Genomic DNA, 14,399 nt, shown 5'->3' with positions numbered 1-14,399 from the left:
CCCACCGTTAAGTCCCTTTCCCCTCGACTGCCTTGTACTCTAACCCAAAGCACTTCAGAGTGCCCCTCCCCTGACTCCTTGCTAATTAACGAGGATGTGTATTCCTCCTTAATATAGAGTTGCATGACATGGCCATGGCATCCTGGTCAAGAATCACTGTTAGAGAGTATGCCCATGACAATATCAATCTGTTATTTTTTCTCTAGATATGCTTCCTTAATGATCTGCATAAGGATGCCAAAGATTTGGTTCCATATAGGAGTATTCTTAAAGGAAGAAGATTACCATAGGGTTTATGAGTTCAGTAATGAATATATAGTCTTATGTAGCTGAGCCATGAAAGAGCATGTTTGTTAAAATAAGTTATAACAAGGAATGTGGTTTGCTGTCTATTATAGAGATATCATTATTCACAGGTTGTAAAAAAGAAGCATCATCATACATGTGGATTTATGTCTTCCTGGGAAACATGTTACGTGGAATTGGGGAAACACCAATAGCACCACTGGGAATTTCTTACCTTGATGATTTTGCTAAAGAAGAGGATGCTCCTTTATACATTGGTAATCTTAAAATAGATTTAAAAGGTTGAGAGAGATTTAAAAGGTTGGATTAGAAAGAAACAGTGATATAATCAAATTTGTTCTACCTTAGAGCTGTTCTACCTTATCCTTTTCTGCTGCAGCCTTTGAAGAGTATAATATTATAATAAAACTGCAACCATTTTAGGCTGTGATTATCAGGGAATCAAATGGATTTATGAACCCAAATCCAGTGACTGACTATACACATCTTATGGATTCTTTTAAAAAACTGTAGCCTAAATTCCTAGCCAGTTGTTGTTCACCAGAAAAAATCTCCTGGCTGTATTAATTTCCACATACCCTTTTTTTTTTTTTTTAACCACCAGAGTTTTGGTTCATTCTACCTGCTTAAAGAGTACAGCTTTAGGTTTATGTGAGTAGTTTAATTTTATCACTTAAATTCTGGAATGGGAACTAAGGAAATATAAATGAATCAACAAAATAGTAAATAAATCAACCATAGTACTGGCTAAGGGTATAAGCAAATAAGCACGTTACTGAGAGGTAAGCGTGAACTTACATTTCTAAAAATGCAAAGCAGTTTCCCCCACTTTTGTGGCAAACAAGCTACTTAGCATTCACCTTGTGGTAAGAGTGCATGCAAGGGCAGGTAACCTGGAATAGCTGGCACACTGTACAATTGCACCTTAGTTTACCTTGCAGTAACTCATTTGTCTGCCTAAACCTTCAAGACTCCTTTTAAACCAAAGTAGAAGGGGAAAAAATCAAACAGTTGCATGACAGCAAGAAGTTTGTCTTTGCATTTCCTTGAATACCACAGTTCTAGAATGAGCATAGGAAGAACAAATGGAAGACATGTAAGGCTGTAAACCTGTGACATGTACCAGTCAACTGCTTCATTATCTTTTCAGCAATTTTGCACACAATAGCAATGATTGGTCCAATGCTTGGTTTCCTGTTGGGATCACTGTGTGCCAGACTGTATGTGGATATTGGATTTGTGGATCTAGGTAAGGAAAAGTGATGAGCAACTTAAAAAAAACACAAACCTGTTGTACAGTGATTTATTTGGCCAGCAGTTTTATTTATGCCTGTTATTAAATATATCTGGTAAGTTTGTTTCAAAGTAAGGTGAGACTAAAGAACTGAAAAATATCGTTACAAAAGTTGTAGACTTCGGAAATATTTTAGACCTTGATTTAGAAAAGCATTTAACAAAAAGTTTTACTTCATCCCTAGCTTAGTCTGTCCCCAGAGTATCCCTTACCCCACAGCTTCTGGAGTCTAAAATGAAAAAAACTTCAATGCAAACCTTTCTGTGTCTCTCTCTTTCTAATTGGAGATTTTTTTTTAACAATTCCAAAGTTCGTAGTTTAGATTTCCTAACTTCCTTTGAATCACTAATCAGGTGTGCTCTGAAGTAAATTTAAAAGTTCAAAGGACTGGATATCCTTATTATGTGTTGAGGGCCTACAATAGCATGTATTTGAAACCATTTTCACTTTCTAGACTACTATATTCAGGCCTGAATTCTGTGGTCATTATATAATAAATAATACAATGCACTGCTGATCCAAAAATGAGATGAATATAGGATGTTCATAACTGAATAACCTTAGTCACTGAACAATATTCACTGAAGATAATGGATGGGAATCCTCATTTACTTGAAGTTTACCCACATGATCAGGGCTAGGGACAGATATTACACATAAATCTGTTTAAGTGATCAGAAACTGGTTTAAACCTGTAACTGAGCAGACATTCTGTGTACAAAAACCAGTTTCAAAATGGCCAAAACCGGTTTGAGATAAACCTGGTTGAATGTTGCATCACACTTAACTGATTTGGCTCAAACCGCAAAGGCTGTCCCAGACCCCTTCCTGATTTAACTTAAACCTGTCCCCCAGCATCCCGGCATGCTCTCTGGGCTGGGCTCTCTGCTCCAGCCCAGCAGGGCTGGCCCCACCCCTCTGCCTCCCAGCCAGAGCATGGACAGGCAAGGGCAGGCGTCTGGCCAGAGTGGGATTTAATTTCCCACCGTTCTGTCTCACTGGCAGGGACCTGAGTGTGGTCTCCCCCCTCACTGCTGCAGAGGTGGGCGGCCATGGCCCCTGAAGCAGGTGGGGCAGGAGGGGGGGTTATTCCCCCAGTACTCCAGAGGGGACTGCAGCTGGGTCTGCCTGCCCTGACTGCCACTACCGCTGCTTGGGGCAAGCAATGGAATAAGCCCCCTTTGCCAGATGTCAGAGGGAGGGGGAATAACCCCTGTCCCTGCCCCCACATAAGGGGCCCTGCTGGTTTGCATCTGGCCATGCCCTTGTCCTGCCACTGTAGCCCATGTCATGCCCCTGTCATGGTGTTGGGGAGCATGAGAGTCTCCCCAGTAGGGGGGGGGGGTGGCACTGCACTGCAGGGCTGGCAGAGCTGTGGTGGACTGTGTGCAGCAGGGCTGGAGCCCAGAGCAGGCCAGAGCCCTCCAAACTGCCACCACTGCTACCACTGCCACTGCAGTCTGGGCTGGACATGCCCGTCCCCCTACCCTCCCAACATAGCTTCCCTGCAGCCGAAGGCATGCTCTAGCACCCCCTGGCACCTAGCCTGAGCAACTGCATTTTCTCAGTCCAGAGGGGATGTCTGTGCTGTTACAAACCAGTTCAACCTAGGCAGGTTAGAGTAACCGGCAAAAATTTAATCAATTCAGGCTCCAACTTTTTCAATATCTGTCCCTAGCCCAGATGTCTTGTTGCAATGTCCTATAGCAAAAAGATTCATAGAAATCAGGAAGGTCTAAAAGACCCAAATATTTATGGATCCTGTCTGTTCACCACCTTTTTTAAGTTCTAAGACACATGAACCTTGAATGATGCAAAATGTGCTTAGCATTTGCAATATCAAGGCAAATCTCAATATTAACCAACACATGACATAGATATTATTGGAATTAACGGGTAAAATGTTTTCATTACTACAATTTGCTTTTGTCTCACTTTATTGTAGGCAGCATCACCATAACCCCAAGAGATTCCCGTTGGGTGGGTGCATGGTGGCTTGGTTTTATCATAGCTGGAGTAATTGCCCTCATATCTGCCATACCATTCTGTTTCCTGCCAAAGAGTCTGAAAAAGCCAAACGAGGAAAGTAATGATAAAACTTCATCTGATCTCTCCAACATTAAGGAAGACAACAGTGGGAAGCACAGCTCTATAAAACAAAAGCCAATGAAGTCCTTAGCAACTTTGAAAGGCAAGTGCTTTCACATCTTTTGTCAGGTTGGATAACTCCCAATACAATGTATGGCGGCAATGTAAGTTTATTGTGGGGAGTCTGCTCCCTTTAATTTTTCTGCAGCCTGTTGTACACATACCAACAAGGGAGTGCAGGGCTTCCTTATGCTCTCTGACTGATTATTTACATGGTCAGAACTAGCACTTAAAAGTTTGCACTAGGAACAAATTGCAGCTGGGGAAAAAAATAATGACCCAAATTAACTAAATTTGTTATATTTATTTAAATGTGCTTATAGGGAAAACCTTAAAAAATATCAGAAGATTATTTTCCTCACAAGCAAGCTTATAGTATCTTCTGCTCATCACACAGCAGTACTCAGGGCAGAAATATGGGAAGGTGAAGGGAAGGAAATATATATCATTACATAGTCATTGTACTTTTACTCTGCTTTAGTTTGCATGATGGCCATCATTGTCTGATGGCCATGCATTGCTGATGCATAGTGGGTGCACGCAGGTGCACGTACACCCCCTGAAATTGGCCATGCACCCCGCTGGAAGCACCAGCTGTGAAACTGGAAGTGCACTTCCGGCTTCACTAGTTTCACTGCTGGTGGTTCCAGGCTCAGCGATCAGCCACTGGGGGACTCCCCCATCAGCAATCTGGTACTCCTGTAGACTCAGGATGCACCAGTCACCCATGCCTGCCATCAACTACAGGGTAATCTAGGAAGTTCACATAGTTCCTGAAATGATGTTTATATTGACTGCATGATGTCCCATTGATTTTAATGTCCAAGTGGTCTTCCTGAACAGCCTATTTTACTAGAAAACCAGGGCTTACTTTGGCATATTTGTGTACACTGAGTTTTATCACTTTCGGTCAGCCTCTTCTTACCGAGGGCCAAATTCTGCTTTCTGATACACACATGGAAACCCCATTAAGACCAATGGGATTTTCCCGTAGATTGCAGGATTTGGCCTTAAATCCCATTATTCACTAATAATTATGCCAAGCATGTTTTAAAATACAATCTTTATATGCTTTCTTTCAGATTTCTTTATTTCTGTGAAAGCAGTATTGGGTAACCGAATATACGTCGTATTTTTGTGTTCTGTACTGTTACAGTTTAATAGCTTTGTTGGTTTCTTGACTTACAAACCAAAATACATGGAACAACAGTATGGTCAGTCAGCATCAAAGTCTAACATCGTAACAGGTGAGTAGCATTGTGCAATGATTACTTTTCAAGTGTTCTGATGTACATTTAATTGTATCTTAAGGTCTTATAGAAGAGATCCTTTTGCAACAGGGTTATTACGTGCCTAAATTCCTTAGTGGATCTTGTCCTTAGTGCAACCTTAATGTGTTGCTGCCTGTTTTGTTATCTCCAACCCCAAACTGCAAATGGTTGCTGCCAAAGTAAATCTGCCTGACATTTTGAATACATACAGTTGCAAAGCATTCTGTTGTAGCTTTGTCAGGAGCAGCACTGAAGCAGACCAAACCATGGGCTTGTCCACATTGCCTCTATGCCAAGTCCATAATCATTTCTGAGAAACACACACTGTTGCTGACTTAATCACTTTAAGTGACCTGGAGCCTACACCAAAACTGCTGTCAGGTTATCATCTCATATGGACTTACTGGAGCCTGCCCAGCACTGCACAAAAATGGCTACTGTGCTGTTAAGATGTGGTACATCTGGAGTAGAAATGAGTGGAAAGGACATGCTTCTCAGAGGCACTCCTGGTCTCTATACAGAGCCAGTTTAAACAAGCCCTGAAACCCACAACTCAGAGCCACTGCACAGGCTTAGACACAGCATGGTCCTAATTACACATTTTTCAGCAGTATACAATTTTTTAAAACACAAATGTTACATTTAGGGGGGAAGGGCAATTTGGGGGACCAGCTTTCCTGGTCTTGTGAGATTCATGAACATGTGCACACATTTTGCATTACAACTTTCAACCAACTCAATTTGCCTTTGCTGATTAAATTAGTTGAGTCTGTCAGGATGCAATCACATTAATTAAATAGTCCTCCTTGTTTTCTTTTTCAGGATTAACTTCCTTACCTGCTGTGGCCATTGGGATTTTCTTAGGAGGACTTTTAATGAAAAAGTACAAATGGGGCTTGGTTGGTGCTACAAAATTTGGATTTGGTATTTCGTTTTTTGCTTTCCTTATAGGCCTGCTACAATTTTTTGTGGGCTGTGAAAACCATGTAGTGGCTGGACTGACAGTGTCCTATGATGGGTATGCATACATATTCAAAAGCATATGTTACCCTAACTTCTTTGACAACAGTGCACAATAATAAATAGCACAAGGCATTATTAATGATTAAAGCAAATGCACTGCATCACTTAGCCAGGTCTACACTATTCACTTTTTCTGGCATTGTTACATTGATCAAGGTTGAGAAGCCATGTGATTATAATGTAGGTGCAGTCATACCAGTAAATCTGTTTTTATTTAAAAAACAAAACAAGCTGCAGAGCACTGATGCTCAACCAGGGTGCCATGCCCCACCTGGGGTGCATTGACTTCCTTTTGAGGGCACCATGGGATGTCACACAATGTTAGCACTATTAGATGTGTAAACAAGATTCACACGATAAACCCACAGATTTCAAATGGGAATCCACAGTGTCAGAAGTATTCAGACCTGTTGTAGGTCTTTGTTTACTCTTTGCAGAAAAAAACTGCTATATTATGTTTCTTTAGTCAAGAAATGAATGACAACTAACAGCTGGCATTTTCTGAGGAGTGTCTTGAGCCTAATAAAGGATGCATCAAAACTAGTAAGGGGTGCCTTGAGTGTAAAAAGGTGGGACCCACTGCTTCAGAGAGTAGTTTTACTCAGGATGCAAATTATACTTTGACTCTTGGGGGCAAGTAAGTCTGTAAAAAAAAAAAAAAAAAGAAAAAAAGTAAGAAAATGGGCTGCCCATCACAATCCCCTAATAAAATCAAAGACCCCCCCTCTCCCACCCCAGTTATGATTTTCAAATTTTACAGGGGGGGCTCTCTTCTCTTATGGGGGGGTCAGCCCCCATTCTCCCACCCAAGCTTCCCCGTAATTCAAACCCTGGTTTTATTGTTCCAGTTAAAAGTACAGCTTTGCCTGTATAACTATGTCTGCATTTTGATTACTTTGACAGCATAACAAACCAATGTTCATACAATGCTAAAACACTGGTAGGGTAGACATAGCCTTATGCTACTTTACACAAAGGCTGAATAATTATATCCCAAGAAAAGCCAGATCATGTATTTACTCAAACACAAGATGACCCTGTATGTAAGATGACTCCCCACCCAGTAATTAAGTTCTAGAGACAGAAGATGTATACATTTATTATCATTTTCTATGTATGGAAACTAATTATTGGAGGATCATCATAAATTTCTCCCCATCCCACTACTGCAAGTGGTGTGGGGAGAGGTGATGAGGGCAGGTGGTAAGGTACAGACAGTCGGGGAGGCAGTAAGGTAGCATGTGGTAGAGCAAGTGGGGGGGCAGTAATGGGGCAGGCAGTGGGGGGTGGTGACATATGGTAGGGAGCAGACAGTGACAGAAGGAAGCAACTTTCCCCCACTGCCTGCCTCCCATTGTGCCTGCCCCCAAACCTTCCACACCATTTCTGCCACCCACAGCCTTAGGTCCCCACCTACCCTTCCTCCCATCTCCCACTTTAAGTCTTCCCCGGCACTTGTCCCTCAATCCCCACCCCCTACCTTTGCTCCACAATGGCAGGCTTCATCCCTACTGCAACCCAGGGCACAGAGCATGGATTTAGCCCAGCCCCATAGGAGTAGTGCAGAGCTGGCACTTCTCTTCCAGCTTGGCCCCATAGCAGGTGTGGAGCATGCCGGTGTGGAGCAAAGGTAAGGAGGAGTGCAGCAGAGGGGAGAGGAGGGAGAAGTGGCATGGGGGTGGGAGACTGGGGGCTATGGGGGAGGAATGACAGAGCATGTGAAGAAGTGGGGGGGTGGACAGGCAGCAGCTGCTGCAGCTCCAGCTCCAGCTCCACCCCAGCTCTGAGATGTAGTTGGAGCTGAAGCTGCAACAGCTGCTTGCCTTCTGCCCCATGCACTGCTTTATGTTCAATTGTAAATTGAGGGGCTTTTCCCCTATGTTAAATGGGGGAGGGGGAGGAGGGGGAAGCAACCTAATCTTCTAATCAAATAGACATGGTACTTAGACTCTGGTTTCAATCATAATGGAACTCTGCTCATTTACACCATTTGAAAATACTATCCATTGCTTTTTTTCAGTGTTTTGTAAAGCTTTGAAATTAACATGCTGCTACTTTCTTGGAATAAGATAATGATTTGAATAAGATAACATTTGAATCACATTTGTTCAGAGGATGTGTCTTAGCTAAATAAACATGTCAATGTGATTCATTTATTAAATGAATAATAAAAGGTTTATTTGAAGCTAGAATGGAGTACTGCCAAAGATTTCAATGTCTATTACAGCCAAGGTCTGATGTTTCTAGTCCATGACTGGCAGAAGTCCTTTTTTTTATCAAATAATTTTTCATAGACTCATTTCAATGAAGATGGGATGGAATCTGCGACAACAGATAAATGTTATAGGGTCAAGAACCTAGTAACCTGGAATAAAGGATTAGTTATATAGGGTTGATGATATCAAGTAGGCTTGTCTAGATTTTGTCCAAACATTTTAGAGGATGCCTCCATGAAAACAGAATCTGCCCACTCTCTCCTGTTCTGTGTATACCAGATACTGAAAAAAAATTAACATAACCATTTTTAGCAAAGGCCTGGGGAGTGCCTGGGCATGGACATGCTCATTAGGGCAACAGCAACATCACATTTTGGAGGGGTGTTTGATGCGTGCAGAATAGAAGTGAACATGAGGAGCATATTTTTAAGGCAAAGCTACCTATCACAGATACAATACACACAAAGGCTAATTTACTAAATTGTCTTTGTTGACAGTATTTGCTGTATTGTATCAGCTATTTAAACTGAAGCTAGATTTGTACTCATATAGTGCTGTGCCTTTCCATATTTACTTTAAAGGACACCAGTTGCATATGGTGAAAACACTGTATTTTCTTCCTGCAACTCTGATTGCAAATGTGCCTCAAACCAGTGGGATCCAGTCTGTGGAGACAATGGAATCACATACATAACAGCTTGTCTTGCTGGCTGCAAGGCTTCAACAGGCCATGGAAAGAACACAGTAAGAACTTTCCCACATTTTTCCTATTTTTCAGTACAAGAATGGGCAGTTATTAATAGCGTATACATATCGGACCCCTGCTATACATTGAATATATTATGCAATTAGCTGATTAATTATGTAATAGATTTAAATTGGCCTCATGTGCAAAGTAAGATGGACCACATATGCAAAGAAATGATCACACAATTAACTGATTAATCATGCAATAAATTTAGACCAGCCACATGTGCAAAGTTATTCTCACACAAAAAAATTACTATCCAGCTATAAAAAGAGCCAACCAGCTATAAAGTTATTGTTTGAAAATGTATAACCATGGGCAACTGGTGCTGCCTTATTCAGAGGGGGCACGTGCCCTGTGACCAGCCCTGCTGACAGGGAGGGGTCCCCCTGAGGCTGATCTTGCTGCCCAGGGAGACCCCCACAGCCAATCCCATGATGGCCAATCACTGCGGTGGATTGCTGCAGCCACTTCTGGGAGTGGCTGCGACCACTTCTGGAAGCAGCTGCAGTGATTGGCCAGCACTTGCAAGGGGGGAGGGCATCGGTGCTCCCACCTCCCCCCCACCTGTTGCCTAAGTGGCAAATGCGGCCAATCAGGGGGTGCACCGGTACTCTCAGGGGATGCACGTGCACCCCCAAGCACCCCTACACATTGCCACTGTGTATAACAACTCTATAGCTAGTTTCTATCTAGCTTTAATTTGAAATTCTAGCAGGGCCCTGAATGACCAAACAGATTGGAGAGGAAGAACAATGATAGTACATTTCTGATGGCCATTGTCTTGCCTGGTAATACTGATAACCCAGGAAGTGAATCACTACTAAATCGAAATTTTATCTTTCAGGTGTTTCATAATTGTAGCTGCACTGAAGTTGCAGGTTTGCTATCAGGAAATACTTCGGTAACTTTGGGACACTGTCCAAAGAGTGATGATTGTTCCAGGAAGTTTATTTATTATACAGTCATACAAGTCATAAGTGCTTTTTTCTATGCTTTAGGAGGCACCCCAACATATATGATTACATTTAGGTAAGTAAAATTAAAAATCACTATTTCATATATTTAAGGTTTTTTTCCCCCACAGTGGGAACAAAATTGGGTATAGATTTCCTGTTTTCCAAAAACTGCAGTAACTACAGCCTTTTACTGCTGTATCTTCTTAATCCTGAATGTTTGTTTTATATTGTGTTGCCAAACTTAACTATGACTTAATGTTTAATGCCTTAAAACACTAAACTAAATCAGTCTGTAAGGTGCATCTCTACCCTGCCTTCTCTCTGACTTCAGGCTAACATGGCTAAGTACCTCTGTCTGTCTAATATATAAAAAAAAAATCTCCCAGTTGCCACCAAAGTGGCCCATGATGGCTTCTTCTTTGGTTGAATTCTCTATTTCCTTAATGATTATGCTTCCTTGTAATTACCACTGAATCTATAATAATTCATTTGCACCTGCATCTCTCATGAAATTAAGTGGGTATGTAATTCTCCCCTAAAATTTTACAATATTATATATCTGCTCCATAGATTAGTATCATTAACATGGCAGTAACACAAAACAAATACAAGTTATTATGACAGAAATTATTATTACTAGGTATGTTTCAGTAGTTAGGAGGTAAACATACAAAATTAGTGTACATTCTTCATCTGAGTGAAGAATAAGAGAAAGTTTCATCTCTGTAAATTCCCCAAAATTACTTGGATGCAAAGTCAGTGGGAATCCTGATGAAACTTCTAATTAGTACTTTGTTGAATATGGATATGAAAAAAGAGAATTTAATTCCCTTTCCTTTTTGCAGATGTAATTATTATTTAATAAGGTGGTCTGTCTGGTCAGTAATTGTAAAGGAAAACAGCAAATACAGAAACAGTTAAAATCAAATACAGAAACCCTTAGGCAATACCAATTTGGTGTGATGTCTTGGGACATAATTATAAGCCAACTTGGCAGGCATATTGTTTTAAGTATTCCAGCATTTCTTAGATGGTAATTTTGAGAATATCATTAGAAGGTTTCAAGATGCTACTCTGGTGTTGCCATTTCCAGATATTTTTGCACCAGAGCAATATGACCATTCCTGTTAACTAATAAGCCCTGACAAAGGGGACTATCTAGCAGGTGCTTGCTGGTATCCATTTCTGCAAATCCTGGATGGAAGTACTGGTATTTCCTTAAAAATTCTCCTCGGTAATTATCTGCAACACATTGTCTTCCCAGGGGATATACAATGGAGAGCTATCGATTGAATTCACTCTTTCTACGTAACATAGTATGTTTTGGCAGGTATAGGAAACAACTCAGTCCTGCAGCTTTGCATTGTATTTATTATCAAGAATCATAGGGCTCCTACAGATGTGTGGAGAGCCTGCTCTGACGTGCTGGAAAACCGTTAATTGAATCTGCTGAAGCATGGAAATTGACATGGTCCAGCAGTCTTCAATGTCACGTGTATCAGCGTCCCTGTGCATCCCTGCATTGGAAAAATGGTGACGGGGTGCTTTGAAATAAAAGACATTCAATGACCTTTAGTTAAAAGCATCCCGTCACCATTTTTTCAGTGCAGGGATGCACAGGCACTTTTAATTAGTGTGGCTTGCTAATTAAACCACCTGGCGCCATGTCCCAGAGCACATGTAAAAATACCCATAATTCTAGTTGGAAATGGCACATTTTAATGGACACTTAATTACATAGACACTGTATTCATTTATATATATCTATTCTAGGTGTGTTCAGCCAGAGCTAAAATCTCTTGCAGTTGGTCTGCATGTACTCATCATGAGGGCCCTTGGTAAGAGAAATTACTCTAACTATATGGCTTTAAATGGTGCCTCTCGGAAAACTGTGAAAGTCTAAAACAGTAAATTAATAAAATGTGGTAAATAACTGTTATCATGATGTTCTTACTTCCATATCAAAAGCTACATCAAATTAGGAAAGTCTGTTTTCATAGTTTGCTAAGGGTCAGATCAGTTAGGTTTGGACGTTTATAAGGAGGTCATCAAGCCTGTGCTCTTACAGGACAATAGTCTCTAGTTAGAATATAAAACTGTTTATAGGAGATGTTTATCTGCAAAAGAGTGCAAGATAACAGAGTTCCCACAATTGTTGTTTGACACAAGTTTGAAATCTTGATCCTGTTGAAGATCATGTCAAAACTTGCATTAGGTAAAACAAGCCCAAGATTCCACTCTAGGTGTGCCATCTTTTTAGAAGGTACAGAACAGTGTAGGGCACAGCCAGCCAAAACATGGGATTCAAATGCCAAGTGCACCCTTTGAAAAGGTAAAACCTGCACTAGTGATTAATCCTGACTCTTCCTAAGCGTCTTCATTATGTGAACCACTTCACACAAAGATGGTTCTATGCATAACTGGCCCTCATCCTCATTCCATTTAAGGGACATACAAGATTCTCAGTGAAAATATACCATATGTGGGCAGTTATATTAAAGAAATGGTTGTGTATTTTTAACTGTCCTTAATGCTTTGTTTTATTTTGTATAAAATTATTACATTGATTTTCAGTGAAATTCAGGCTCTTAAGTAGCTGAATCACAGCACCAGAGGGCATGGTCTCAAGTATAGTTCTCAAAATCCAGTGAGAATCCAGTTCACTGCTGACAACAGTTCTTCTGCAAACTGTCAATGGTTTTGAAAAAGCAGTTTGGGTGTCATTACGCTACTAAGTGCTGGAGGGGAGGCTGGGGGGAGGGGGGTTGCAGGCTGGGAGCCTGGCCAAACTTTAATTATTGGACTAGGAGAACTGTGGTATTTCAAACAGAACCAATAAGGGCCCCCAGCTCACTCACCCTGAAACTCCCAATCCAGTATTTATAAAGGGAGAAAACAGTTCCCTGTATCCTATCAGCCACCTGCAGCAGCAGTGCATCATAGGACAAGTATTTGATAAGAAAGTATGCTTCTCCATATGACATCCTGAAGTTATTTTGCTTTTTTAATATTACAGCTGGAATTCCAGCCCCAGTTTATTTTGGTGCATTGATAGATAGGACTTGCTTGAAATGGGGAAGAGGAAGCTGTGGGCAACGAGGAGCTTGTAGGATATATGATTCTAATGCATACAGGTAAGTCAAATCAAAACATGAGGGGGCCTTACTAACTTTCTTTCTACAGTGGATAACTTATTGTTTGAATGTTGTGGCCATGGTAACCTAATGTTGGCCTCCACTTGATTTTAGATCAGGACAGAATTTCATACAAATAAATCTTGGGACAAAGTTCCAATGCCCCTGGTCAATTTTATAGTGTTTATTAAGGCAAAACTCTCATTAATGTCAGTGAGAGTTCTTCTCGGATAATGTGCAAATTTCATAAATTTTGTGACCATTAAAAAAGTCATAGTAATCATATGGATCACAAGCAAACATCCAAACTCATGTAACTTATCAAAAATTGGTGTCTATTAGCAGGACTGCTAATTTTGTTGCATTAGCCGCCTTTAAGATATGATCTCACAGGAAATAGTCCTATTGGGCAGCTGAGAGCATTTTACTTCTTTGCATGTATTGACAAGTGCAGGAAACCACTTCCTCCTGAAGTTTTGCACTGAGAGGGGATTGTAGAGTAATGTGTGTTAAGAATAACCAAAACCATTGGCCTAAAAAATACTCCATGTTATTTGTATTTTTCCTTACTCCCATTAGCCACACAATTGCTAGGCATCTGTACAGAGCAGCCAGGGTAGAGACTTCAGGAAACTTATTTGCTCTGCAAGAGACCTGGCTTCAGAAGCCATTCTTGCCAGTCCTTTGAAAAAAATGAAGTTGACTTTTGTGGTCTCTTTTCATAGGAAGGCATACCTGGGCCTAACAGCAGGCCTGAGAGCACCATCCTACTTGATAGCTTTATTGTTTTTTTTGATGGTGAAGAAACATTATCAAGCCAAGGACTCCAAGCCAACTGAAAATGGAGGAAAAGAAGATATTCCTATGAATGGAGAAACCAATTCAAAAAGCTGTGAATATTTGTCAGGTTCTTCTGATGCAGAAAAAGAATCCTATATTTAAAAATATATATTTGAATCTATATTGCATGAATCAGGACAGCTTCTTGTAAAAACAGGTTATAGAATGTCACGAACAAAACAATAATGATGTTCAGAATGTTATACCAGTAATTAAGCCATTACCAATGACAAGAGAAGCTAGGTACAAATGTGATTTATATTTAGCTGTGTTTATGAGCATTTTGCCTAACAACACACACTACAAATTTTATGAACAGACTTGAGCTATTAATAAATAATGAAGGAAACCCCAGTTTGGCATGATTAATTGCAAGAGTTGTTGATATTTAAATGTTTTGCAGAAAACTGCACTATGAAGACCATTCAAATCATAAACATTCCCCCACCACACACACACA

At 40.7% G+C, this 14,399-nt stretch overlaps 2 protein-coding genes across 4 annotated transcripts in view; one reads left to right on the top strand and one right to left on the bottom strand.

Moving 5' to 3' along the window:
- Positions 1–14,044, top strand: part of LOC109316408 (solute carrier organic anion transporter family member 1B3-like) — a 31,528-nt gene extending 17,484 nt beyond the window's left edge. For 2 of the 3 annotated variants that reach the window (XM_019544463.1, XM_019544464.1), the window contains exons 6-15: positions 417–563; positions 1,457–1,555; positions 3,546–3,791; positions 4,831–4,995; positions 5,842–6,037; positions 8,840–9,002; positions 9,854–10,038; positions 11,739–11,803; positions 12,982–13,099; positions 13,825–14,044. In XM_019544463.1, coding sequence (XP_019400008.1) covers positions 417–563; positions 1,457–1,555; positions 3,546–3,791; positions 4,831–4,995; positions 5,842–6,037; positions 8,840–9,002; positions 9,854–10,038; positions 11,739–11,803; positions 12,982–13,099; positions 13,825–14,041 — 1,601 coding nt within the window. In that variant the 3' untranslated portion in view covers positions 14,042–14,044. Of the gene's footprint in view, positions 1–416; positions 564–1,456; positions 1,556–3,545; positions 3,792–4,830; positions 4,996–5,841; positions 6,038–8,839; positions 9,003–9,853; positions 10,039–11,738; positions 12,298–12,981; positions 13,100–13,824 lie in introns of those variants that run through there. The other variant, XR_002102836.1, reaches the window with a different exon arrangement.
- Positions 7,866–14,399, bottom strand: part of LOC109316410 (solute carrier organic anion transporter family member 1C1-like) — a 69,994-nt gene continuing 63,460 nt past the window's right edge. The window contains exon 15 of the mRNA XM_019544467.1: positions 7,866–8,364. Within this exon, the coding sequence (XP_019400012.1) occupies positions 8,331–8,364 (34 nt within the window). The 3' untranslated portion in view covers positions 7,866–8,330. The remainder of the gene's footprint in view (positions 8,365–14,399) is intronic.

Source organism: Crocodylus porosus, unplaced genomic scaffold (genome assembly GCF_001723895.1).
Source record: "Crocodylus porosus isolate Cpor-Errol unplaced genomic scaffold, CroPor_comp1, whole genome shotgun sequence".
In the NCBI taxonomy this organism is placed as follows: domain Eukaryota; kingdom Metazoa; phylum Chordata; order Crocodylia; family Crocodylidae; genus Crocodylus; species Crocodylus porosus.
This window is presented reverse-complemented; position numbering and strand designations above follow the sequence as displayed.